General features: G+C 44.7%; 1 protein-coding gene across 10 annotated transcripts in view; it reads right to left on the bottom strand.

Moving 5' to 3' along the window:
• The window catches only part of LOC110510174 (A-kinase anchor protein 13), a 156920-nt gene that overhangs the window by 50077 nt on the left and 79163 nt on the right, over positions 1-27680 (bottom strand). For 9 of the 10 annotated variants that reach the window (XM_036971865.2, XM_090211133.1, XM_090211103.1 and 6 more), the window contains exons 3-8: positions 27490-27643; positions 23312-23635; positions 13833-14019; positions 10631-10826; positions 8085-10239; positions 5749-5828 (exon numbers count right to left, since the gene is read on the bottom strand). In XM_036971865.2, coding sequence (XP_036827760.2) covers positions 5749-5828; positions 8085-10239; positions 10631-10826; positions 13833-14019; positions 23312-23635; positions 27490-27643 — 3096 coding nt within the window. Of the gene's footprint in view, positions 1-5748; positions 5829-8084; positions 10240-10630; positions 10827-13832; positions 14020-14165; positions 14249-23311; positions 23636-27489; positions 27644-27680 lie in introns of those variants that run through there. The other variant, XM_090211392.1, reaches the window with a different exon arrangement.

Raw genomic sequence — 27680 nt, 5'->3', positions numbered from 1 at the left:
GAAAACATGTGGTTTTAGCTTCTCTTTTTCCTTCCGACTGCGTAACTTGCAAGAAATGTCCAACCAATTCACATTGTTACATCCTTATTACAATTGCTAAGATAGTTCAATCAACTGGCAGTCTGGTTTAGCAGCCATTCTGAATAGGAAGTCACACACGAGGGCAAAGACAGGACAAAGCCATGCAAGCTGATAGAAACACACTGTGCACACAGAGTGCATAGCCAGAAAATGAGAAAACAGCACAGAACACTCTCAAGGGCACACACACACATGCAAATGCACACACAAATGCACACACACACACACACACACAAATCACCCTCATAGCCAAAGCTTCCTGTTTCTATTGAGACTGATCTGCGTGCCCCGCCCCCACCCGACCGTTCTAACAGTAAACACTTCCATATTTCCTCCAGCCTCTCGTGCTGCGCTAACAAACGGCGGCCTTCTATTTGAAGGCAGTCGTTTGCATGCCACAACAAACTCTCAACACATGCCTACTGTAAATAACAGCCCTTTTCAAAACATTTAAGAACGCAGAATTCACTAAATGTCAATAAGCGTATCATTTCCCATGCTGCCTGCTCAGTTAGCATAGTGGTGTGGGTGCAGCTCGTCCCTGGGAGAAGGATCATTTATCATAAAAGGGTCAGGGTGGGTTGAGAGAGGTGGTAGAGGGGGGGGGGGGGGGGGGAGCACTGTGAAGGGGCCTTTGTAAAGCCCTGATGCATACAAACATAGAGGGTCTGAGACTGGGTCTCTGCTAAATACATGGCACCTATGGAGCTCTGGGCTTAGGACCTAGGCTAGTTCAGGACCATAACCAAAAAAGACCTAGGCTGTTATAGGACTACCCTATAGGACCTACGCTGGTGTAGGACCTCCCTACAGTAGGTGTTAGAGAAAAAGAAAGAAAAACAAACTATGTTTCCTCATAGACTCTTAGGACATTTTTTTAAACTAGGCAAGTCAGTTAAGAACAAATTCTTATTTACAATGACGGCCTACCAAAAGGCTTCCTTCGGGTATGGGGGCTGGGATAATACATTAAAAAAAATGATATAGGACAAAACACACGTCATGACAAGAGAGACACCACAACACTACATAAAGAGAGACCTAAGACAACAACATAGCATGGCAGCAACCTAAAAGGGTTATTCGGCTGTCCCCATAAGAGAACCCTTTGAAAAACCCTTTTTGGACCCAAGTAGAAACCTTTTGGGTTCCATGTAAAACCCTTTCCACAGAGGGTTCAACCTGGAACCAAAGAAGGTTCTACCTGGAACCAAAAAGGGTTCTACCTGGAACCAAAAAGGGTTCTCCTATGGGGACAGCGAAAGAACCCTTTTGGAACCTTTTTTTCTAAGCGTGTATCCTGCTGTACAACTACAGAGGACCTACGGAGGAAGAGGAAGAGAAACCAGAGGGAGGGAGAAGAAGAGGGACATATGTAAAGACTTAGTGAAACGACTGATATTCCCCTTTTCACACACACTCACGACAGCTAGACTCACCATGGTCAAACTCAGTGAGCCATGAACAGGCTCAGTGTGTTTGTCTAGCTCCACTGATCAATCTCACTGAAGACTTCACAAGCTACCCCTTCCTCCCATCCCAATGGTCCCCAAAATCAAACAATATGGTGGAAAACCTCCTTCCTGTTATGAATGGAGCACTGGGCAGCCTCAGGATCTACTAAGTTGTACAGTGCCCAGACAGCCCATTTCACTGCAGTAAGGACGAGTGCCAGATTTATAACAGCCTTAATACCATGCTCGCTTTGGTAACCTGTGAAAACTCTCAAAATCATTACCCTTCCTAATCACAATTCCTGACTAAACTGCAGGCTCTCAAGAATTCCTCTAAAATATTACTGAACCAAGGCTTCTGGAGAAGAATAAAAACAACTTTTAATAATCTATGTTGTCTTTTTCTTGTTAAACCATATGCATTGCAGTGAAGAGCAGCCCAAGCACACATCTGGAGGTAGTTATACTAGAACACAACACAAGGGGGTGCCTGAGGACACACAGCCATGGCTGGCAGGAACAGAAGCTCCATCTGCTCTGTCTTTGAGGACCTACTTCTCTCCAGGCTGCTCTCTGCAACTCTTCCCCCACAGTACTCAAGAGTTCTGTTTTTCGAAGATTACTCAACTGTACCTCGCATTAACTCCTTCACACTAAAATCTGTGATGCATGTCAAAACAAAGCATTCCACACACGTAACATCTTACTTTATATCATCAATGTAATATCAATAGTGAATCTGTAAGTGCTCTATATTCTCCTTTGTATGATCCATGTATTGTTGAAAACTTTGGTCATGAACATTTTCAAACAAATGTAGATCTCTGGTGCAGTCTGTCGACTAACATGCAGCTCCAGTTGATGTAAAACATCTCTCTGTTGGTGACAAGCACCAAGTTATTATTCCAGGTATCTCCTCCAATCTGTCCCTCTGACATGTTGTCATAATCAATGAGGCAGAAACCAAAGATTGTGAATAAATAAGATAGTTTACTCAGGCCATTTACCATTGAAAAATGTTTGTCAAGGTTCCTGTTCCTGTTAAACTCAACTTCATGATTTACGATGGAGTTGAGCGGCGACTAGTGTTGGCGGACTGGAGCTCCGACGTCACATAAAATTACATTTTTATCCAAAACGACTGATTTCAGCAACTAAAACAATAGTCCGCAATTACACACAACATTGTGTGAGTTTCTTAAAAGAGAGAGTGCTCCAGAGTTAGTGTAATTCCTTTCAAATGCTAACAATGTAGGGAGGTGGGAGTCTGGCCAAGAGAGAGCTGCGATAGTGGCCCTGTCTACAGTGCCTTCAGAAAGTATTCACACCCCTTGACCTCCTCCAGATGATGTTGTGTTACAGCCTGAATTAAACATTTATTACATTGATATTTCTTGTCACTGGCCTACATACAATACCGCATAATGTCAAAGTGGAATTATGTTTTTTGAAATGTTTCCAAATTGAAAAAAATGAAAAGCTGAAATGTCTTCAATATGTATTCAACCCCTTTGTTATGGCAATACTAAATAAATTCAGGAGATTATCTCGTCTCTGTACCCCACACAAACAATTTTCTGTAGGGTCCCTCAGTCGAGCAGTGAATTTCAAACACAGATACAACCACAAAGACCAGTTAGGTTTTCCAATGCCTCGCAAAGGAGGGCACCTACTGGTAGATGGTTAAAAAAAATATGGACATTGAATATCCCTTTGAGCATGGAAAGTGTATTATTACACCCAGTCACTACAAAGATACAGGCATCCTTCCTAACTCAGTTGCCGGAGATGGATATGGTGGATTTCACCATGAGGCCAATTGTGACTTTAAAACATCTAGTGGACCAGTATCCCTGTGGAACACTTGACACCTTGTGTCCATGCCCTGATGAATTAAGGCTGTTCTGAGGGCAAAAGGCTGGGAGGGAGCAACTCAATATTAGGAAGATGCTCTTAATGTTTTGAACACAGTGTATACTTCCATCAGTTTTTCAAACTGGTACTGGGCTATTTTCAGACAGGTATTTTGAGGCTTGTAGGCATCCTATAGCAAAACAACTGACATGTTGGGGTCATAATAGAGGGGTCATAATAGCCTGAGAAGAACAATTTTCGGGATAAAAAAAAAAAAAAATGCTAATTAGATTCCTGCAGGGGCGCGGAAATTGACTTGAGGGTTTTAAAACAGTTACAGTGTATAATGGCAGTGATAGGGGAGAACTGAGGACGGATCAACAACATTATAAGCTAACATTACCAACCTAATTGATAGAGTGAAAAGGAGGAAGCCTGTACAGAAAACACCTATTCCAAATGCATCCAAGTCACTAAAGTAATACTGCAAATAATGTGGCAAAGCAATTAACTTTTTTCCTCAATACAAAACTGGTTGAGAGAATGCCAAGAGTGTGCAAAGCTTTCATCAAGGCGAAGGGTGGCTACTTTGAAGAATCTAAAATATATTTTGATTTGTTTAACACTTTTTTGGTTACTACATGATTCCATGTGTTATTTCATAGTTTCAATGTCTTCACTAGTATTCTACAATGTAGAAATCTGTTTGAAAATCTATAGTAAGACTTGAAAATGGTTGTCTACCAATGATCAACAACCAAATCAACAGAGCTTGAAGAATTTTGAAAATAATAAAATGGGCAAATGTTGCAGAATCCAGGTGTGGAAAGCACTTAGAGACTTACCCAGAAAGACTCACAGCTGTAATCGCTGCCAAATGTATATTTCTGTATTTAATTTTCAATACATTTGCAAAAAATGGGCTATTATGGGCTATTGTGTGTATTGTAGATGGGTGATACATGTTTAATTGAGGCTGTAACACAACACAATGTGGAATAACTACTTTCTGAAGGCTCTGTGTACGTATACATGCCACTCCCCAGATTAGCATGAGAGCAGCACAGCTCCGCCACATTCAGAGTGGTGGGGGGAACAGAAGTACAGAACAAATTACAACTGAACAATACTAAAATACCTCATGAGGAAATACAAGTATCATAGTTGCAGACAGAGTTTAAGCTAAACAACGTCGATGACAAGCACACTGTGAGATTGTGGTGTGATTGTTTGTGTGATTGCAACAGTGGTGCCACACACCATGTGTTTGTGGCTGAAGCATATGACATGAATGAAGTATACAGTATGAGATCATCCCAGTCACATAGGCTCTGTGGCCTATGCTGACACAAAATACCACAAGACAATCACAAAGGAAGGCTGCCTACATCTGGAAGGTCAGTCCCTCACCATAACATCATTAAGCAATAAGGCCCAAGGGGTTGTGGTATACGGCCAATATACCACGGCTAAGGGCTGTTCTTAAGCACGACGCAATGCAGAGTGCCTGGATACTGGCCCTTAGCCGTGGTACAGTATATTGGCCATATACCACAACCCCAGAGGTTTTATATTGCTATTATAAACTGGTTACCAACGTAATTAGAACAGTGAAAATAAATGGTCTGATATACCATGGCTGTCAATCACTCAGCATTCAGGGCTCGAACCACCACGTTTCTAATACCTACTATACAACAGAACCTTTTAGAACCAGGTGGTCAAAAACAGATAACGACAATGGTATGAAACAATATGGCTTCCCATAGGAAGAGATATGTTTCTAGAGCTGTGATGGAGGGCAGTGCCCTGGCCCTGCTGGTGTGGATGTATCATGCTGGTAATAAGACACTTCCTCTCCCTCCCTTCCTTCACACTTCTGCTGCTGCTGTCAGACTGTTATTTCTGCCTCCCTCTCTACGGCTTGTTTCTTACCCCTCATATCACTCCTCTCAGGGGAGAGAAGATACAGTGAGGTCATCTTTCTTTTCTCCTGGTTAAACAGGGCAGGGCAGGGCGCACACACACAGTGAACCGCATGGCCACAGCTTTCCCAAATCTTCCCACTCGACTTTTAGAAGACAGAGTTCAACTTATCAGGCCGAAAAGTGCGTCATGTTTGTACGGACATCCCCAGAAGTGAAGGCAAACATGAAAAGGGTTTATTTAGTGAGGTCAGGTGAGACTGCTTCCCAGAAACAAATAGTCTCCCAGTCATGAAAAAATGTTACATTAATCAAAGTACATGTGACTTCCCCCTGATTTGTGGGAACTGGAGTCACAGTACGTTTTTACTTATGTTCCTAGTTCTTAAACAACCTGAGACTGTACATTCAGAAACACATGAACACAAACTCACCAGTGTAGAGTCTGCCGTGTCTGAGAGGGATTCCTTCTTCTCCTTCTCTTCTCCCTGGGATGGACAGACGATGTCTTTGTCTGGGGAGAGATACAGTAAGAGACATAGGTATGACACAGGAAGAGGAATATGAAGCCATGACCTTATGGAAAAACTAACACAGAATCCGCTCAGTAAATGAAACTTCATTTGAACTCAAAACACAAACTCATAATAACGAATCATACCAGTAGTGTCTAATGTATAAAATGGTCTATGCCTTGACAACCATTTGGATAGCAACGACAAACCAGCTGTCATGCAGGAAGAGAGGAGGTAGGTTGGGGGAAACGTAGTCATTTCTATTAGGGAACAATGATGTTGCTCAGCATCAGTCAACACTGCCCTGCTATTTATACCACATCAGTGTAGATGTAGAGGATCTATTCTGCCTCATATTCCCATCCAGACGGGAAAGGGCCAGGGCGTAGCCATGTGCTTACAGACTGCCAAGATTTGGCCCGGGGCTCCAAGTGGAAGACCACCGTTCAGGCTACCTCTATTTTCAGAACCTACTGTAAGGTCTGGTGAGATCATTGTATTGTTGCTTGGATACACAGACTGACATACATAAATACACAGCCAGCTCCATTCACATAGCGCTCTAGATGACTGATATGAAGCCTTTGACCTCTTCAGACTGACTAAAGGACCAGAGGCCAGAGGCTCATGTTATGTTTCTCCTGAAAATGAAGCTTCTCTAATTCACATACTAAAGCTGACAATGTTATGGACTTAAGTTACATTTTGTTCTAGTTTCTGTTTGGGGACTTGTTTGACGTAAATATTCCGTAGTTCAACATCGCCAGAATGTCATGACAAATGACAGCCTCTCTTTAGCAGCAGTTGACACATAGCTGAACTAATGGTCACATGCTCAGAGTCATACGACAGTGTGCCATGCCTCAGAGCAGGCGGTGCACATCAACAGCATTTGAGGGATGCACACTGGGCCTGAACTTAGCAGCTGGGCCAGGCTCAGATACTGTATACAGTAGAGCAGGGGTCTCCAACAGTTAGTTCACCAGCTAACAGCAGCTCGCAGCCATCCTCAAGTTTCAAGTTTTTAATTAGTTGTATGTATGGGATACGCATGGTATACATCGTCCAATGAAATGCTGACTTGCAGGTTCCTTCTCCACAATGCAACAACAATAAGAAATAATACAAGATAAGAACACAAACTATGAGTAGCTTGCCAAGCAATTCTGAAAGTACATGCGTTTTCTTCATGCGTTCCATCGCAAACTGTGAAAAACATAAAGCTCCCGGTTACTTTCCAGTCGAAGCCACATTGACATTATCCCACTCCTATTGGCTTAAAAAGCCAAACGTAACACATTATCTGCCAATTCATTACCAGCAATATTGCTTGTCTGTCTGTTTGGTGTGCACATTTGTCTATCACCCTGTGCGTAGCCAGTTAATGATGCTAATGATAACCGTCTCGAGGGTAGACAGAAAAACTTTCCCCAAAAACCTTCTCAAGTAAATGTTAATTGCTAAGCAGGCTTACCTGACAGAATATGATTATTTGTATCAATTGGTTGGCCATTGTTTTGCAAAGTGCTGTATCAGTAGTCCTAACAGCAGAAACATTCCTAGACAGACACATTCCTCTCTTATTTAATATACAATTAAAGGTGTATTACATAACAACAACAAAATAATCACCTCAAAATTGGTCATCTGATGCATTGACATTGACTTCATGAATTCTCTATGAATATGTGTATTATTGAGAGTAAAAAAATCTAAAACCAGGAAAACGTCCTGAGTCAATGTCAATGCATCAGAAGACCAATTTTGAGGTCTTGGAAAATAACTAAAAAAATGTGATTTTTTTGTGTAACCTTAAATTGTGCATTAAACAAGAGAGGAATGTGTCGGTCTAGGAATGTTTCTGCTGTTAGGCCTACTGAAAAAAATTGGGGGGGGGGGCCTTATAGTTGCTTATTAACCATTATTTTACAGAAAACACATCTCTTCTACACCAAGGACCAGGGGGAGAATAGAAGAATGTGCCTATTTGAAAGCTATAAAAAAATGAGGCTAGAAAAGGTTGGAGACCCCTGCAGTAGAGGGTGCATGTAAATGAAATATGAGCTTCAGGTTAGCCTCATGACCGAAATCTCTTTGAATTTCAGCTAGTGCCGACTGTATACTAAAAGCATTCTTCTTGAGCAATAAATGAATATCTATGCAAGCAAAACAAAGACAAAAACGGCAAAATCAGGATATAAAAGGGCCATAATTAGCTACAAACTAGCTATATGTGTATTATTATGTGGCCTTACCTTTCACTGGCTTGTCAAGCTGTCTTAAATCTTCAGAATGCTCTTCTTTAGTATCCAGTGTTCTCACACACACACCATCCAGGCTTTCCAGTGTGTCTGAAGACTGAAGGCCCAAGGACATGCCAATGACTACTTCCACAGAGGAGCTGTTCTGCTCGTCATCCAGGCCTGTTCCATTGTCTAGCTCCAAGGGGGAAGTCAGCTCTGGATTCAGGGATGTACCACTGTCTGGGTGTGTAAGGGTGGTCAGGGTCAAGTCACTGGGTGTATGTGTATGTTCAGGTGGGGCTGGTGGGGCCAGGCTCTCTGGGATGGCCTCCTGATGTGTCAGCTCTGAGGATCTCTCTGGGGAGATAGAGGAGGAGGAGGATATGACCTCAGCACTCTGTCTGTCCATAGCCCTTTCATCATGTAATAACGTGTGCGAGTGGGAGTCTGCACACTCTCTGCTGGCTTCTACACTTTCTTCCTGTGTCAGACTCAGGCCTGGTAGTTGGGCCTCCACTCCATTCTCACTTCCATGTGTGGTATTGGACAGATCACTGTTCTCCTCTACCTGTCTGACATGAGGCTCATCCGCTCCCTTTGAGGGGTTCTTGACCATCACATCCTCCTCTAATGGACTTGCTGAGACAGTCGGACCCCTGTCTGAGGTGCTAAGGCTCTCAGTGGCCTCAGACACCGTGACCCCTGACCTTCGTGCAGTGTCTTTGGGTCCAGTCTGATGCTTACTCTGGCTCTCTGCGGCAGCTTCCTGTACCTGGCCTCCCTCCAGCATGGAGTTGGAGTTACATTGTTCTAGGCTTGCTACAGCAGCTGCTACTGCTACAGCCACCACTGCTACTGCTGTGGCTGCTATTTCCTCTCTACATGCCAGAGAGTCTGCCTCTTCTAACGATGCCCACTGTACAGACACCTTCTTCCCAGGGGCCTCCTGTCCTGTGACTGTCCCCTCCTTAGACAGTTTGTCTGTGGAGCAGCCGACAGACTGGACGAGTTCCCCCTCCTCACAAGAGGATGTGTGGACCGTGACATCACAGTGTTGTCCTCCCATGGTCTCTCCACTCTCTCTGTCCTCAGCTGTTCTGCTGGCTAAGTCAGTGGACGGCTGTTCCTCACATTCCTGCCCAGTCTCGTGGCCCTGGCTGTGGGTGCCGTCCTGGTCCTGCCTTGGCTGTGGTGGGGTTGCCACTACCTCCACTGTATCCTCAACTTGTTGATCCAGGACCTGCTGCTCACTGGGTTCTTTTGCTGTAACGTAACCTGGTCCGTGTGAATGGCTGCTCTTGATCTCTCCCTCCACCATAATGGGGCTCTGCTTCATGCTGTTTGTGTCAGTCTCTCCACTTCTGCTGCTGGTTGTCTCAGTGCTACCGTTGGTCTGTTGGCTGGGGTTTCCTGCCTCTGTCTTTCTCTCGTCTGTACCGCCCCTCTCAGACTCCCAGGTCTGGTTGCTGTTATCGGCCCACTCGGGCTCCACAGAATAACTTGTCACTGCTGTAGTGGTTTCCTGTCTTTGTTCGGAGTCCTGTGCCTCTACAGCTTGTGCCTCATGGCGGCTCACTGCTCCCGTCAAAGTCTGAAGAGTACATTCAGAAGTGGCCTCAGCATACTCCACCTCAACCTCACCGCTATGTTTGTTGTGCTGTCCATTCTCCACAGGAGCCCCAGACTCCATCTCCTGGATGTTCTCAGGCTCGCCCTGCCTTTCCATAGTCCTCTGAACACTTGTGTCCCCACAGCCACTACTTCTGCTGACTGTAGTCCTCAGGGACTGATGCTTAGCTTCCGTGTGTTCCTGAGACTGCGCGTGGCCCATGGCTCGTGAAGCCTTTGTCGGAGCAGCAACAGCCTTATCGCCCGTCTCAGTCTCTGCTCTCCACTTCTCGTTCTCTTCCTGGTTCCTTTTACAGCGCCCTGCCTTGCTGCCCTGCGTGGCAGTGATTACGCCTGTCCTCTCTCTATCAGCTTCCTCCTGCTGGTCTCCACAGGATGGTGCGCTGAAAGCTGCAGTCTCGCCCTCTCTCCGCTGCTGGGCATGGCTGTGGGGGGGCTGGGACTCTGTGGCTGAGTGTGCTGATGTGTTGCTGATGCCACTGGATCCTGCTGTAGTGTTCAGCTCATCTGGTGACTGCTGCTGGAGCACATGATCTTCCTACAGCACAAACAGAAACACAGTGTGAATAACAAATGACACAAATAATAAATCACACACTATTTATTACACACACACACACACACACATATTAACTTCCTGTAAAGATAAGATGTACAAAAAACTTTCAGAGCAAACAAATGGAGAGCATGCAGGTAGATCACAATAGGCCATGTTTTCTCTTTTGGCAGATATTAATTAGCTAGCTAGTGCACACAAGATTTGGTTGTAGGATCTGAGAGTACATACTGTACTGTATGAGCCCTTAGCTCCATTAGGAGATGTAAGGAATACCTCAAGTCATGATTTAAAACAACAACATGTGAGAGTTAAAATCAGAAAGAGATGAAAGCAGACTTGGTTTAAAAGCAGATAGAGTTATATATCTCACCTTGTCGTCTCTGTGGCGCTGTATGAGTTTCTGTAGCTCCTCCACCTCTCCCTTTAGGCTGGGCAGAGGTTTCCCTAGCAACGTGTCCACCGTCAGGGTGTATGTGTTCAGTTTAGGGTGGTGCTGCAGCACTCGGCCTCCTGGGTAACACTGTCTCTCCTCCGTCTTTATCCGGGTCTCTGACAAGGTCTCAACCCTGCCCAACACAAACAGAGCACACCGTGTCAGAACGGAGGTAGCCAAATCACATAGCACTGATTCAGCATTCAGCACCACTACCTACGCCCATAATATATCACCTAGTGTGAATGACAGGTTCATTCTGGGGGTAGGAAGGCACTGGAGACATGGTGTACTACCAAACCTTTCAACAATCGACCGCCAACCTCCAAACTGGTTCAGCTTCATTGTATTGCTACTTCTACTCGGTCAGCTTTCTGGTATTTAATTCATTGTTCTACGGTATCAGTGGAATTGAAAATGAAAACACTACCTCTCCCTTTCTAATCTACTTCACGTGAAAACACTTCTACCGAGTAACAAAAATGAAGAAAAGAGACCAAACATGGCTGAGCTAAAATTAAGTTTCCTTCATGGTTCTAGACTAAATGTGTCTTGTAATGGGTAAACCCAGGTAGGGTCGAAATGTCTATAGCAGTGTATTGTCCTGTTGAGCTGGCTCTGGGTAGGGTCGAAATGTCTATAGCAGTGTATTGTCCTGTTGACTAGGTAGAGTCACATTTTCTACTCTCTTACAATGCGTGTAACTGACCCCAACTGACTCAGGGGTGATGATGTCACTGCTGGTACACTCCGGTGAGAGACACAACAAAACAATCTGATGGAAATAGGGCTTTAGAAACAAAAGGAATGAGGGAGTATGTAAGTCCCCCTCTAGCCCCAGCCCCATGAAGCCCCTGGGACAGGAGTGCAGACCTAGGTTCAAATAGTATTTGGAATAATTTAAAATACTTAATCTGTGCTTGATTGAGCTTGCCTGGCATATTGGACAAATGGAACAGTCCCAAAAACGTCATATCACGGCCATATGGTACTCCAGGCAGGTTAGAGCAAACACTAAAAGATTTCAAATAGTATTTGAAGCCAGGTCTGCAGTAGTGATGCGATCTGGGGCTGTTCTCACCTGCCTCATGGCACTCAGTGCCAATGCAGGGCAATAAAGGGCTGAATGGGTGTCCATGGCAACCCCCTGACATCACTCAGTGGGGACTGAAAGGCAAGACGCAGGGCGGGGGAAGAACAGAGGCACTTTGTGGGGCCTGAGGCAGCCTCAACTCTCTGCACATCCAGGGGAGATATCTTAACAACACACAGAACTGCACTATACATGTTAGAGCTTTTACTACTTCATTACTAGATTACTAGTATACAACTTAACCAACTTCTTCCCACAGTCAGCAGGTGGAATTAACACATGTATGCTGTCTTCAGAGTTGGAATTCAGTCATGACACCTAACTGTTTTCTTGTGCCAAATAACAGCAGGCCCTCTGCTTCTCCCTGACCTGAACTAATCCTGTCTCAGAGCATTTAACACCAGCAGCCAGGTGACTCAATCTCTCTACTCCCAGCTTAACTCAGGACTACTTCAAAAACATAACAGCTTCCCCTAACAATATCAGACAGATAGGCTTTGTGTCCAGGTGAAGGAGTACAGGTAGTGTAGGTAAGAAGAAAATGCTGGTCTGGTATGGAGAAAAGCTACAGCTTGGTTCTCTTCTGTAACACACACACACTAACTCTCCGAGGAGCTCCCACCAGGCCCTTTTCTTTCCTATGGTTATAAGGTTTCACCGCCTCCACCAAACCAGGGCACGGCCGACAGACACCCAGGATCCGGTGACCCAGGGGACAGCCTGTGTGACGCAGACCGACCGAGAGACACCGTTGATGTGGCCTGAGAGTGTCTCTGGGCCAACTCTTTACTGTTCCTGGTCAGCACAGGATAGCATATCTCTGTCAAGGACTGGGCGACACCTCAATCTCCATGTTATAGAGAAAGCTGATGATCTCAGGTGATCTCTGTAATGAGGTTGCTCATATGTGCTCAGCTGGAGAACAGATCACCACCTTGTCACGGACACTGATATGTGCTCAGCTGGAGAACAGATCACCACCTTGTCACGGACACTGATATGTGCTCAGCTGGAGAACAGATCACCACCTTGTCACGGACACTGATATGTGCTCAGCTGGAGAACAGATCACCACCTTGTCATGGACACTGATGGAACAGGTAAACAAACTGGTTTGGTGAGGTGCCAGTGGAGGTTGTGTTCATCGTCTACCAATAGGACAGAACTACCCCTGCTAGATCAAATCTGATAAAGCTCTGACAGTTTGTATACAAGGACCCTAGAACATCTATTTCCCGCCACTTGTACATGTGGTGCCTGGTGTTTTTATACAGCTCAGATGTGTCACAGAGCACATGAAAACAGTCCCATACAGCTATCACAGCCGGTGAGAACGCTGTGCAGTCTACGAGCTGTCATCTAGCACGTACACTTTTCCTCCTAATTCTAGGTACATTTTGTGATTTTATCCCACGACAAAAGACCCATACTAGTCTGATTTTATGTACTTTAACAAAGTGCATATAAATAAAGTTGGATTCTTTGGTGATTTCTGTGCTGACTTCAGCTGTTTACAGCAGCAGTCCGGAGTCTGTCCTTGGTTGGTCTGCTTATCTGTGTGTACCGCCAACACTCCAAACACATTTCAACATCCACAACAAGTCCCTCCTAACCATAGAGCTGCTCCCATTCCCATGGTTACATAAAGACCTCTCGTTGATTTGGATTCCAAATCCTAGTTTGCTAGCTAATGTCTTGAAGAATATAGGAGTGCAAGAGTATGTGTTCAAAAAAGAGGAAGAGGTGCTAGGTAAAGATGTGACGATGTTGAGAGCCAATAAATACTGTGGAGAGGGCTGTGCCTTTCATTCACAGATAAAACAGCAGAATATATTATGATGACACTGTTAGTTCAGCAAGTTCTGATGTTCAGCATACAGTCCGTCCCAGGGTTAGTAGAAACGATTGGCTAGCCAGCCTACTCCCATAGAAACATAATAATAATGTATCTGAAGGTTATTACTAGTGTAATAAAGGCTATTAAAAGGTTATTCATGTTTAGATCATGTGTGTTATATACAGTATGTGATCCAGTTAAGTACTCACCCAGTGAAGAGCTGCTGTAGCTGGTCGTGGCCCCTCTTCTCTGCCACGCTGACTGGTGTAGAGCCCTGCTTGTTGGGCAGTCTGAGAGCCTCTCTGCCTCCTGGCTGCTGGAGCAGAAACAAGGCTACCCTTCGCAGACCGCGCCGAGCCGCAAAGTGCAAGAGGGTCTCGTGTGGACCGGGCTCAGCTGAACGGGACACACAGGGAGGGAGAGTTACACTGGGCTCAGAGACGGTCAACAGTTACAGCCTTCTAACTAGAACACAACACACATTCAACGATGTCCTGCCAGTGAGCATCCAACAACACTCCAGCTTCTGCTTAATATCCAACCTGTTTTCTCTACTACCGTGTGACCAATAATCTGTTTTGCAGTACAGTATGTTCATATGTAAATCCCTCAGTGCGTTTGCAGGCGGACACGGTCGTCCCTCTCTCCACTCTCCCTAACCCCTCCCACCTTTGCTATCAGCCTTAACTGATAACCCTGTCAGAGTCCCGCCCCCTAACCTGTGTGACACACTGTCCTTCCTGAGTCATATGTCTATTAACCCCACCCCCTCCTACCCTCTCACTCCTACTGGTCAGACTGCTGATTCTCTGCTTCAATGCACACTGAGTCACCAGGAAGGCCTGACTAACTGTGTGTCTAACTAAAAAAACACACAGCTATAGTCCAATTCGGTGTGAGTAAGTGATTAAGTCTTATGGAGACCTTCTCCCTACCGATCACAATGATGTAGTAGGAGTGATGTAGTAGGAGATACAGTGGGGCAAAAAATTATTTAGTCAGCCACCAACCAGTTCTCCCACTTAAAAAGATGAGAGAGGCCTGTAATTTAATGAATCATTAATGAATTTATTTGCAAATTATGGTGGAAAATAAAATAAAATATATTTGGTCAATAACAAAAGTTTATCTCAATACTTTGTTATATACCCTTTGTTGGCAATGACAGAGGTCAAACGTTTTCTGTAAGTCTTCACAAGGTTTTCACACACTGTTGCTGGTATTTTGGCCCATTCCTCCATGCAGATCTCCTCTACAGCAGTGATGTTTTGGGGCTGTTGCTGGGTAACACGGATTTTCAACTCCCTCCAAAGATTTTCTATGGGGTTGAGATCTGGAGACTGGCTAGGCCACTTCAGGACCTTGAAATGCTTCTTACGAAGCCACTCCTTCGTTGCCCGTGCGGTGTGTTTGGGATCATTGTCATGCTGAAAGACCCAGCCACGTTTCATCTTCAATGCCCTTGCTGATGGAAGGAGGTTTTCACTCAAAATCTCACGATACATGGCCCCATTCATTCTTTCCTTTACACGGATCAGTCGTCCTGGTCCCTTTGCAGAAAAACAGCCCCAAAGCATGATGTTTCCACCCCCATGCTTCACAGTAGGTATGGTGTTCTTTGGATGCAACTCAGCATTCTTTGTCCTCCAAACACGACGAGTTTTGGTTTCATCTGACCATATGACATTCTCCCAATCTTCTTCTGGATCATCCAAATGCTCTCTAGCAAACTTCAGACGGGCCTGGACATGTACTGGCTTAAGCAGGGGGACACGTCTGGCACTGCAGGATTTGAGTCCCTAGCGGAGTAGTGTGTTACTGATGGTAGGCTTTGTTACTTTGGTCCCAGCTCTCTGCAGGTCATTCACTAGGTCCCCCCGTGTGGTTCTGGGATTTTTGCTCACCGTTCTTGTGATCATTTTGACCCCACGGGGTGAGATATTGCGTGGAGCCCCAGATCGAGGGAGATTATCAGTGGTCTTGTATGTCTTCCATTATAATAATAATAATAATTGCTCCCACAGTTTATTTCTTCAAACCAAGCTGCTTACCTATTGCAGATTCAGCCTGGTGCAGGTCTACAATTTTGTTTCTGGTGTCCTTTAACAGCTCTTTGGTCTTGGCCATAGTGGAGTTTGGAGTGTGACTGTTTGAGGTTATGGACAGGTGTCTTTTATACTGATAACAAGTTCAAACAGGTGCCATTAATACAGGTAACGAGTGGAGGACAGGAGAGCCTCTTAAAGAAGAAGTTACAGGTCTGTGAGAGCCAGAAATCTTTCTTGTTTGTAGGTGACCAAATACTTATTTTCCACCATAATTTGCAAATAAATTCATTAAAAATCCTACAATGTGATTTTCTTTCTCTTATTTTGTCTGTCATAGTTGAAGTGTACCTATGATGAAAATTACAGGCCTCCCTCATCTTTTTAAGTGGGAGAACTTGCACAATTGGTGGCTGACTAAATACTTTTTTGCCCCACTGTAATCTGGCCTTGTCGATGGGGCCTGGCAATCGCCATTACCATCCCAACAGTATGAGGACACACAGGGGGAGGATTCAGAGGCTGGGAAAAAGACTGCCACAAAACGGAGTCCTACTAGAACCGTAACCTGGTATTGAGGAGATAAGGATTAGGTCCTAGCAGGGGTGAGGATTTAACACAGTTACACCAGGTCTAACAACAGGGGTCTCATTTATCAATCATATGAAGGCAGAAATCTGCGCGTAATCCATGCGTAGGATCATGTACACGCAAAGTGTGAGATTTATCAGTATAAACATTTGGTTGGGTGTGTGTGAATTCACACAACCATGACCATGCGTACACACACGTGCCAAGTGCTGGAATGAGGGAGCTGCTTGTCAAGCACAGAATGAGGAAAAAATATATGTTGACCTTTTTTTAAATTATGATAGTGGGCCTAATAATGATGATAGTGGGCCTAATTAATTGTATTTCCATTGTGAATTCATGCAACATATCTTGACAGGCTATATATAATTTGACCATATCAGTGCCTTTGTTACAATATTAATCAATATAAAGTACAGTCATTTTGCTAAATTAGAGGCACGTGTGAAATTGAGACCTCTGTTGAAATACTATAAACTATAAACTGTTGGAAGATTTGGCACATGCTGCATTTCGGTTCATCAGATATCGTTTCCCAAAACCAATCTCATAGGATCTTTGTGAGGATGTGAGACCTACTTTAGAAAGGCAAACGTTCCATTCCGGTGCACATCAAAGTGCTATCTACCCTCTGGATTTTGGCAACAGACACGTTTCTGCGGGAGATTGCAGATCGGCATCTCACATCCCTCTATGAGCCAATGTTTTGGATGCAATCATCACCAAAACACCATCGCACAACAGGTTGAAGTCAAGAGGGGTTTCTTTGCCATCAATGGGTTCGCAAATATGAACTGAGCAATAGACAGCACCCACATCACCATAAAAGCACCATCCCATAATGAGTTCAACTATGTGAACAGAAAAGGTTTCCACTCTTAATGTACAGGTGATAGGTTATGTGATGCGCAAAAAAACACTGCTAAATGTGGAGGCCTACAGGAGGGAGCTGATGGCTTATTAGTGAGTTTTGCCTACTCATTTGAACTCTATTTTCCATTGTTAAGGCAACTTGAAATGGCCCAATTGGTCCTCGCTTTATACTTACGTTTGCATTTTTAATGATCAAAATATAACCGAGGCAGCCAAATTAAACCTTTTGGTTGTACTCAGTGTTTTGTTTTAATCTTTTTTTGGTTGCGCCGTTGTAGGCTATTTCATGGTACGGAGTTGTATATTCCCCACTGGCTTTAAAGGGATGATTTTTACCATAGATGGTGGTCACTCTTTACCCACGACTGCGTGGCCAAACAAGACTCCAAAACTATCATTACGTTTGCTGACGACACAAAAGTGGTAGGCCTGATTACCGACAACGATGAGACAGACTATAGTGAGGAGGTCAGAGACCTGGCAGTGTGGTGCCAGGACAACAACCTCTACCTCAATGTGAGCAAGACAAAGGAGCTGATCGTGGACTACAGGAAAAGGCGGGCCGAACAGGCCCCCATTAAAGGGGCTGTAGTGGAGCATGTCGAGAGTTTCAAGGTCCTTGGTATCCACATCACCAACAACCTATCATGGTCCAAACACACCAAGACAGTTGTGAAGCGGGCACGATGACACCTTTTCCCCCTCAGGAGACTAAAAAGATTTGGCATGGGTCCCCAGCTGCTCAAGAAGTTCTACAGCTGCACCATCGAGAGCATCCTGACGGGTTGCATCACTGCCTGGTATGACAACTGCTCGGCATCTGACCGTAAGGCGCTACAGAGGATCATGTACATCACTGGGTCAAAGCTCTACACCCAAGCCATAAGACTGCTTAACAATTAATCAAATGGCCACCCGGACTATTTATATTCATACCCCCCATTTGTTTTTACATTGATGCTACTCGCTGTTTATTATCTATGCATAGTCACTTCACCCCACCTACATGTACAAATGACCTCAACCAACCTGTACCTCCGCACCCTGACTGGGTACCGGTACCCCCTGTACACAGCCTCGTTATTGTTATTTTATTGTGTTAATTTGTTATTTATTTTTGGTAAATCTTGTCTTAACTCTTTCTTGAACTGCACTGGTGGTTACGGGCTTGTAAGTAAGCATTTCACGGTATTGTATTCGGCGCATGTGACAAATAAAGTTTGATTTGAACCAAATAGCCAAGGTTGTGCACGAGCACTGAGAAGAATTGGTATTTATCAACAGTTATCATCTCCTACCACTGTGAGTATGAAGCTCGTAGGATTGTTTGATAAATCACACTTTTTCTATGCGTACAAATTTCTAAATTCTTTCGTAAGTAGTATTTTAGAATAGTTTCTACACAATGTTGATAAATGAGGCCCCAGGAGTCTTGAAGCAGAGATTGTAATAACCACTGCAGAGTAGAGGTTGTTTTTATGTTTAGGTCTCATTTTCCTGTCAGAAGATGGCAGAGAAAAAGGGAAGTAAAACAAGAAAAACAGGCACTGTATTTCGTCACACTGACAGACACACAGGACAAAAAGAACAAAACAAATGTTAGGAAATCTGTAATACCCGAACTTACCATAATGCATGCATAATAAACAATATAAACTCAATGGCCTACAGTTGACGGGAAATTATCAACGTGAAAAATAAAAATCAACCCCGCTCCAGATCTCTACAGGCTCAGTTCAGTGGATCCGATTTGTAGAAACACAGAGACAATATGAGCATGGGCCGTCATTTCCTCTCTGTCAGCCCCATTCTATGGTAGAACTCTCACTCCAACAACCACTTACAGGAGTAGGGAGAGACACTAACAAATCAGATTTTCCACCAGTGCTGGATTCTCATGGCTACTTTTCTCCCACAAACCCTCAGTCTAATAGACGCCGGGCGATGCGCTGGAATGCTAGCAGATCCTCTGTTGGCATTTAGAGCGCTGGCAGCCGATGTGACAAGGGATGAAATATGCCTTTAGGAGTTTTTCTACGTTCTTCATGATATTAATGCCCCTCTGTGCTTTATTTTACTCAGAATTAGTTTTTGGCTGTGGCCGGGAGGTGCCAGTAGAGCCACCTAACAAAGACAGCCTCTAGGCCAGGCGGTGCCATCATGCAGCTAACAGAGAGAGCCTCTAGACCGGGCGGGGCCAGCAGAGCCAGCTAACAGAGAGAGCCTCTAGACTGGGCGGTGCCAGCAGAGCCAGCAAACAGAGAGAGCCTCTGGGCCGGTTGGTGCCAGCAGAGCCAGCTAACAGAGAGAGCCTCTAGACCGGGCGGGGCCTGCAGAGCCAGCTAACAGAGAGAGCCTCTAGACCGGGAGGGGCCAGCAGAGCCAGCAAACAGAGAGAGCCTCTGGGCCTGTTGGTGCCAGCAGAGCCAGCTAACAGAGAGAGCCTCTAGACCAGGCAGTGCCAGCAGAGCCAGCTAACAGAGAGAGCCTCTAGACTGGGCGGTGCCAGCAGAGCCAGCTAACAGAGAGAGCCTCTAGACCGGGAGGGGCCAGCAGAGCCAGCTAACAGAGAGAGCCTCTGGGCCAGGTGGCCTGCTGCTAGCTCCAGTTTCAAGGCTCACTGTGCCTCACCAAGGTGCCCTGGACCAGCTTCAGGAAATGCCAGGGCTGGATAAGGCATTAAACAGCTGGCCCACTCTACCGGCAGGTTGGGGAGAGGAATGAAATGTTCCTAACCTGACTGCAGCATCATCTATTCTAAAAGGACCATTCATCTTTCCCCCTTTTCTTTTTTCAAACATCAAAGAGTTTTGGAATCAAATATTATCAGGGAAGACCTCGGGTAATAGTGGAACCGGAGGAGATGCAAAGCACAGGGGATATAAGCAGGCTCACATGTCCCACCAAATAGAGGACAGCATGCTTTCATATGGGTGCACGTCAGACCCAGAACCACCTGAAGCATATAAACCGGCCAATCTGACAGGTGTTTCTAGCTCGCCATACATTGTTGGCTTGTTCTGTAAATTGTTACTAGGCAGATCCCTGTGCTCTTACATGCTGATTCCCTGAGAAAAAAGGATCAAAGCCATTCTGATACTATAAACCTATCCCAATGCGTTTAATAGGGATATATATCTATCACTGAGTGGACAAGACAAAGCAGTCCTTTGAGAGGCTGATAGGAGGGGCTCAGTCTTCTAGCTCTGTGAGTTTTTGTGTTCCTCTTATCTATTCCTGACAGAGGCACTGGTTTACAACCCAGACAGAACATCTGCTCACCACATCAGCTCTGACAGAATGCAGGAATTGGAACTAACATTAGAGGACTAAACACATTCTGTTAGTATTACAATCTGTCATCAGTCAAAGCTAAATACACAGACGGTAGACTAGATGCAGACATGGGTACACAGCATACCGATTTTAGGGCTTTGGAATTCAGACCATGGTTGTGTCCCGATCCAAAGGGCAGCTGCCTGCTGCCTACCTGCTTCCCAATGAACCTATCTTAGTAGGTAGCACTTTCCATTTGGGACAAGGCCCAAGGCAGCATCACGTGATAACACATTCACATTCCACTGAGCGCGAGACATTTGTTTACATTGTAGTCACTGTAGCAGGGTGAGCTAGCAATTCAGTGAACAACTATCCCAAAATTGAAATATCTGACATGAATAACAAGTAAACAAGTAACCGAGTCGATCTCCTCAGTACCTGTTAATGAATTAAGTTGACACCGACCAGAATAATTATCCTACGTTATAGGGTCCTCCTCTCGCATATTGCTTGGTGTGCTGCTCCATCGTTGTGGACATGACAGGTAAGCTTGCATGATAGAGGCTACATTTTTTTTTTTTTATATATAGCTAAATAAGCTATTTTACTGAGTGTTTAGGAATTATTAATAACCATAATAGTGGCGTTTCAGTGTGAAGCTAATATTGCATTCGAGCTTCTATTGTTTTTTCTAATAAGTAGGCTTGCATTGTGATTCATTCATACTATCAAACCATCTCACACCCGTGCATATTATTAAATGACACGGATGTTCAAGATAACGTGGTGTTATATTAGTTGACAACTAATATTGAAAGGTGATATGATGCAATCTAACTAGATTAGAAGGCTACTTCAATTTAATGTCAGCTGAAAAACAAGGTGTTGTGGGTTAGCCTCCCCGGCAAAGGATACATGGGATGCTACCTTCAAAATAGCCGAATGAAGAGTTCTGATTAGACGGAGTACAACTACGACCGGAAGGACTTTTTTATAGCAGGTTAGGAGAATCTATGCAGCAGGTTATGATAATTAAAGTGGCAGGTTGGGGACTTAGGTTAAGGTTAGGAAAAGGTTCAGACAGAGTTAGATAAAATGCTCTCCTAACCTGCTACAAAAGTCACTTCCGGTCATAGCTGATCTCCCTGTAGTCACAACCTGAATGAAGGCCCCTTAGAAGGCAGCACTTTAAGGTACCTTGGGATTGGGAGGCAGCATCCTCGTCATTTGGGACACAGCTCATATGTGCCTATGTCAACAAAAGTCTCAGGGGATGAGAAGCACAAAGGACTGAAAGGTCCTTCAAATGGCTTTCTGTAGTATTGCTGTAAATATCAAATCAGCCTGGAGTTTACATTCTTAACTAAAGATATGTGCATGATGGATTATAATTGCTAAGCACTGACAATGTTAGACAATGTTAGAAAACAGAAATCTGTCTTCTCCAGTATGGTGTTCCAAATTACCCAGCAGGAGCCAATAGTTTTCATGATGACCTATGGGTCCTATACTATTACAGTATATTGCTATAGGGCCATACATTCAAGTGGCTGAAAGGGCTGCCTGTCTGTCTCATCTGCCTCTAGTTTTTTCATGACTGTTCGTGCACAATTATTTCATCCTAAAATACCAGGTTTTCCTCCTTTACCACAATCTCTTATTACTGGTGCAGAGAGAGAGGAGCAGAGAGAGAAGGGAGGAGAGGAGAGGAGCAGAGAGAGAGGGGAGGAGAGGAGAGAGGAGCAGAGAGAGAGAGGGGAGCAGAGAAAGAGGGAAGCAGAGAAAGAGGGAAGCAGAGAGAGAGAAGAGAGGAGCAGAGAGAGAAGAGAGGAGCAGAGAGAGAAGAGGGGAGGGGAGCAGAGGAGAGGGGAGAGGAGCAGAGAGAGGGGAGGGGAGCAGAGGAGAGAGGAGCAGAGAGAGAAGAGAGGAGAAGGGAACAAAGAGAGAGGAGTAGAGAGAGAGGAGAGGAGAGGAGCAGAGAGGAACAGAGAGGAGCATAGAGGAGCAGAGAGAGAGGTGATAGCACACTAACACTCTACTGACAAGAAGAGGCTTACTGTCTCCAAATGAAACAAGTACAAGTCAGCTCTGACCAGAGCCGACATTTATCCCAAATGTCCCCTTTTGTGCTCCAGAATATGTCCCAGGCTCTGGTTAATAGGCCATATAAACACTGTGTGTTACTGCCTACTTATTAATTGGGTGGGAATGTTTGTTTTTAGCATATCTGACATTGCATTCCTGATTTATGATGATGAGGAGCAGAAAACAGAAACACAGAGGAAATAAAGTGGGTGTAAACGCAGTCGGAAAGCCGAGCCATGAACATCAGGAGTGGAGAACTGGTGCTATCCCAGGGGACACTGCTCTCTCAGCTAAAGCCCTTCCTCTCCTTTCTAGGGTAGACCTCTCTAGTCAGACTCTCTCCTCTGTCAGGACCCTCTGTGTGCCAATTAACAGAATCGCTGCAGTTTGACTGAAAGTAGTTACACATGTCAGAGCCCCTCCAAAAAAACACAAAATGAATAAAGTGACCTCTGATTGGCCGTTAGCTGGAGTGGATCTTTCTCCTAAAGGTGGCTGTTGCGAACATTAATGCACAGGCGGAGCTGGAGTATCATTAGTGAACCACCTGGTGGGCACGCTCCACTACTCACACAGCGGAATGGGACCCCGGCCAAATCATCTCTCGGTGGAAACAACAAATGTTCCCTAATTACCTCACTGAGGTGTGAACAGAACACAGCAACACATACTGTAGGAAATCTACAGGCACATACATTAAGAGGGTATAAGGCATAATAATGTACAGACAGACCGTGCTGCAACACTAAACTGTGAGAAACATACAGAAGTAGACGCACAGAGACACACAAAGCAGAGACCCCATCCCTACTCACCAATGCTGTTGTCCAGGTTGGTGCCTGGTGGTGTGCCTACGTTGGAGCCCAGGACGCTCCACCCCTGGGGCAGGGCCAGGTGTCTGAGTGCCAGGGAGAGGCTCTCGTCTAGTCTCTCACACTCCTGCAGGGGGATCTGGCACTCATCCAGCAACAGAGCCCCCTCCAGACCGTCGGCCCGCCCTGCAGCGCTCACCAGGAACTGGGCCATGTCGAAGGCCAGGTCCTGGACGAATTGGAAGCGTTCCTCGGCCACAGGGTCCACCGAGCCATCAGACCGCGCAGAGCACAGCGTGACCTGCACCGACTCACAGCAGTCATGGGCTGGGGAGGGAGAATGGAGGGTTAATATAACCTGCACACGTGCTTCAGACATGCCAAATATACTTTACAGTGTGAGTTTACAGTGTGTCGTAGCCCTACAGCTCAGACTCCAGAGAGAAGAACAGAGAAAACCATGTTCAAGCTCCACTGTCCTGCTGCAATGCTGGCTTGAGTTCTGTGGCTTCGCTGGTTGCTAAGATGCACAAAGTCCAAACATTAAACACTATTTGTCAGTGAATAGTTTTAAAAACCACAGAGAAATGAAAAGGAAGCCTTTAGCATGTATGTCTCTAGTCAGCTAATATGGGTGGGAGTGACAGAGTAACTGCCACGTTGCTTGCCCAAATAACTTGGCTGCATGGGGTCAACAGGTTTCAAAGCAGACAAACATGAATCTAGCCTCCATCCCAGTGGATCATTAAACAGACCATTTTAAAACAGACCACAGATAGAGATGTAACATTGAAGAGGCCTGTGAACCAAAAGGTAAATATGCTATTCTCACAATCAGAGGAATATTCATTCATATTCAAATTACCATCAAAACCTATTAGCAACAACAAAACGTGTTTAAAACATGGCCTAGTGACGTGATATACAGAGCTGTTCTTTACCATGTTCCTCCCTCCCTCTAAACGTGTTTAAAACATGGCCTAGTGACGTGATATACAGAGCTGTTCTTTACCATGTTCCTCCCTCCCTCTAAACGTGTTTAAAACATGGCCTAGTGACGTGGTATACAGAGCTGTTCTTTACCATGTTCCTCCCTCCCTCTAAACGTGTTTAAAACATGGCCTAGTGACGTGATATACAGAGCTGTTCATTACCATGTTCCTCCCTCCCTCTAAGAATGCATGGACTCCACAGCAAAAGGACTTAGTTAAGGAGAGCTCATATTATAAACAGGAGTGATGGGACAGAAGACCCAAATACACACGCACACAACACACACACACACACACACACACAACACAAACACCGATAAATCAAAGCTGGGGCAGCCATCATACCATCATCAATATGCCACTTTAGCCATGTTTTACATGGCCCCTGCATTCTGCTCAGGGTGATAACTGAAACCGGGTGAAAGACAAAAACACCTAAATATATTTTTGTTTTATCACCAAGTCTTCTTCTGGTAAGGCTGTCTAGACATAAACAGCCCTTTGATGAAAACATGGTTTATTGCCAACAACCAGACTGAGATAGATATACAGTCGTATGAAAAAGTTTGGACACCCCTCTGAGGCTGCATAATAATTGACTCTGTCGTCACAGAAAATGATCACAATGGCATGCCATTCATTTTCTAATAAAAGCTGAGTACTGGGGTATTGTCCAGACAAAGATTTTTAGTGTAGCAATATTAAGTTGTATGGAATTAAATCAGATGTGAAAAATAGGCTATGCAGAAATGTAGGCACCCTTGTCATTCTGTTGATTTTAATACCTGTAACTACTTAGCACTGATTAATTGGAACACACAATTGGTTCGGTGAGCTCATTAAGCCTTGAACTTCATAGACAAGTGCATCCAATCATGAGAAAAGGTATTTAAGGTGGCCAATTGCAATTTGTTGTTCTCTTTGACTCTCCTCCGAAGAGTGGCAACATGGGGGCCTCAAAACAACTCTCAAATGACCTGAAAACAAAGATTGTTCAACATTATGGTTTAGAGGAAGGCTACAAAAAGCTATCGCAGAGATTTAAGCTGTCAGTGTCCACTGTGAGGAACATAGTGAGGAAATGGAAGACCACAGGCACAGTTCTTGTTAAGGCCAGAAGTGGCAGGCCAAGTAAAATATCGGAGAGGCAAAGTCGAAGGATGGTGAGAACGGTCAAAAACAGCCCACAGACCACCTCCAAAGACCTACAACATCATCTTGCTGCAGATGGTGTCACTGCATCGTTCAACAATTCAGCGCACTTTGCACAAGGAGAAGCTGTATGGGAGAGTGATGTGGAAGAAGCCTTTTCTGCACACACGCCACAAACAGAGTCGCTTGAGGTATGCAAACGCACATTTGGACATGCCAGCTTCATTTTGGAATAAGGTGCTGTGGACTGATGAAACAAAGATTGAGTTATTTGGTCATAACAAGGGACGTTATGCAAGGCGGCAAAAGAACACAGAGTTCCAAGAAAAACACTTGCTACCCACAGTAAAATTTGGTGGGGGTTCCATCATGCTGTGGGGCTGTGGCCAGTGCCAGTACTGGGAATCTTGTTAAAGTTGAGGGTCGCATGGATTCCACTCAATATCAGCAGATTCTTGGGAATAATGTTGAAGAATCAGTCACAAAGTTGAAGTTACGCCTGGGCTGGATATTTCAACAAGGCAATGACCCAAAACACTGCTCAAAATCTACCCGGGCATTTATGCAGAGAAACAAGTACAATGTTCTGGAATGGCCATCCCAGTCCCCAGACCTGAATATCATTGAGAATCTGTGGGATGATTTGAAGCAGGCTGTCCATGCTCGGCAACCATCAAACCTAACTGAACTGGAGATGTTTTGTAAGGAGGAATGGTCCAAAATACCTTCATCCAGAATCCAGACACTCATTAGAGGCTATGGGAAGCGTCTAAAGGCTGTTATTTTAGCAAAAGGAGGCTCTACTAAATATTGATGTGATTTTTCTATTGGGGTGCCCAAATGTATGCACCAGTCTACTTTTGTTTCGATGCATATTGCACATTTTCTGTTAATCCAATAAACCTAATTTCACTACTGAAATATTACTGTGTCCATCAGTTATTTGATAGATCAAAATGAAATTGCTGATCCAAACACCCATTTATAAATGGAAATCATGGAAATTGTCAGGTGTGCCCAAACTTTTTCATACGACTGTAATTATTGAGCAATGTTCTCACATTATAACAATGTATTTCCATGACTGTGAAAAAAGCAAGATGGCATACATCTAGGAGAGAAGCAGTCATTTACAAATGCTACTTTCCTGTGGCAGCTGCCAAGAGACTCGTCCCATTTTAGTGGAACCATAAAGCACAAATCATTAGCTGGAAATCCATGTACAATGTCTCTCTGTGCCCATGAAGAGCAGGGTGTGTGTGTATTACTATCCTCGTGGGCACCGGAAATCCTCCAAAGTCCCCACAAAGATAGTAAAACAAGGACAAGTATCCCTCGTGGGGACAAAGGCTATTTTAGGCCTAGGAATTAAGTTTAGGGTTAGAATTAGGGTTAGGATAAGAGAAAATAGGATTTTGAATGGTAATCAATTTTAGGTCCCCACAAGGATAGTAAAACATATGCTGTGTGTGTGTGTGTGTGTGTGTGTGTGTGTGTGTGTGTGTGTGTGTGTGTGTGTGTGTGTGTAGTAAAACAAGGATAGTAAAACAAGGAAAGTAATCTCCCTTGTGGGGACATTTCCCACATCCACATGTGGACAAAGGCTATTTTAAGCTTAGGGGTGAGGTTTAGTGTTACAATTTGGTTTAGGTTTAGTGTTACAATTAGGGTTAGGTTTAGGCAACGGAGGTTGCTGAGGTGAGGTCGGGTAATAATAATGGCTAAAAAGGGGCAAATGGTAGCTATGTGTTTGTTGTTGATACATTTCCACCTATTCCACTCTAGCCATTACCAAGTGCCTGTCCTCCCCAATTAAGGTGCCACCAACCTCCTGTGCTTTAGGGTCAGGGAAAATAGAATTGAATAGAATAGAATTGTAGGTCCCCACGAGGATAGAACCACATTATGTGTGTGTGTGTGTGTAATCATAAAAGACTTGGTTAATCCAAACGGATCTGCCACACACACACCACCAGTACGACTGTCCAGCATCAGACCTAGCAACCAGTTGTGTGTGTGGTGCATGGTGGAATTTACCTGGGCACACAGCCTGTAGGGTGACATGGCTTATCCTCAAGGTACTGGTCAGGTGCCTCTGGGTGGTGCCAGCAAAAAGCAGGTAGAACTCTACATCCTCCTCATCCTCCAAACGCTCTCCATCACCCAGCTGCACCGTCAGAAGACACTCACCCTGGAACAAGACAGACAAATAGAAATACAGTTATACA

The sequence above is a fragment of the Oncorhynchus mykiss genome, chromosome 1 (genome assembly GCF_057628025.1).
Source record: "Oncorhynchus mykiss isolate SJ-2025 chromosome 1, ASM5762802v1, whole genome shotgun sequence".
Classification (NCBI taxonomy): domain Eukaryota; kingdom Metazoa; phylum Chordata; class Actinopteri; order Salmoniformes; family Salmonidae; genus Oncorhynchus; species Oncorhynchus mykiss.
Note: the sequence above shows the minus strand (reverse complement) of the source record. Positions and strands in the feature narration are given on the sequence as shown.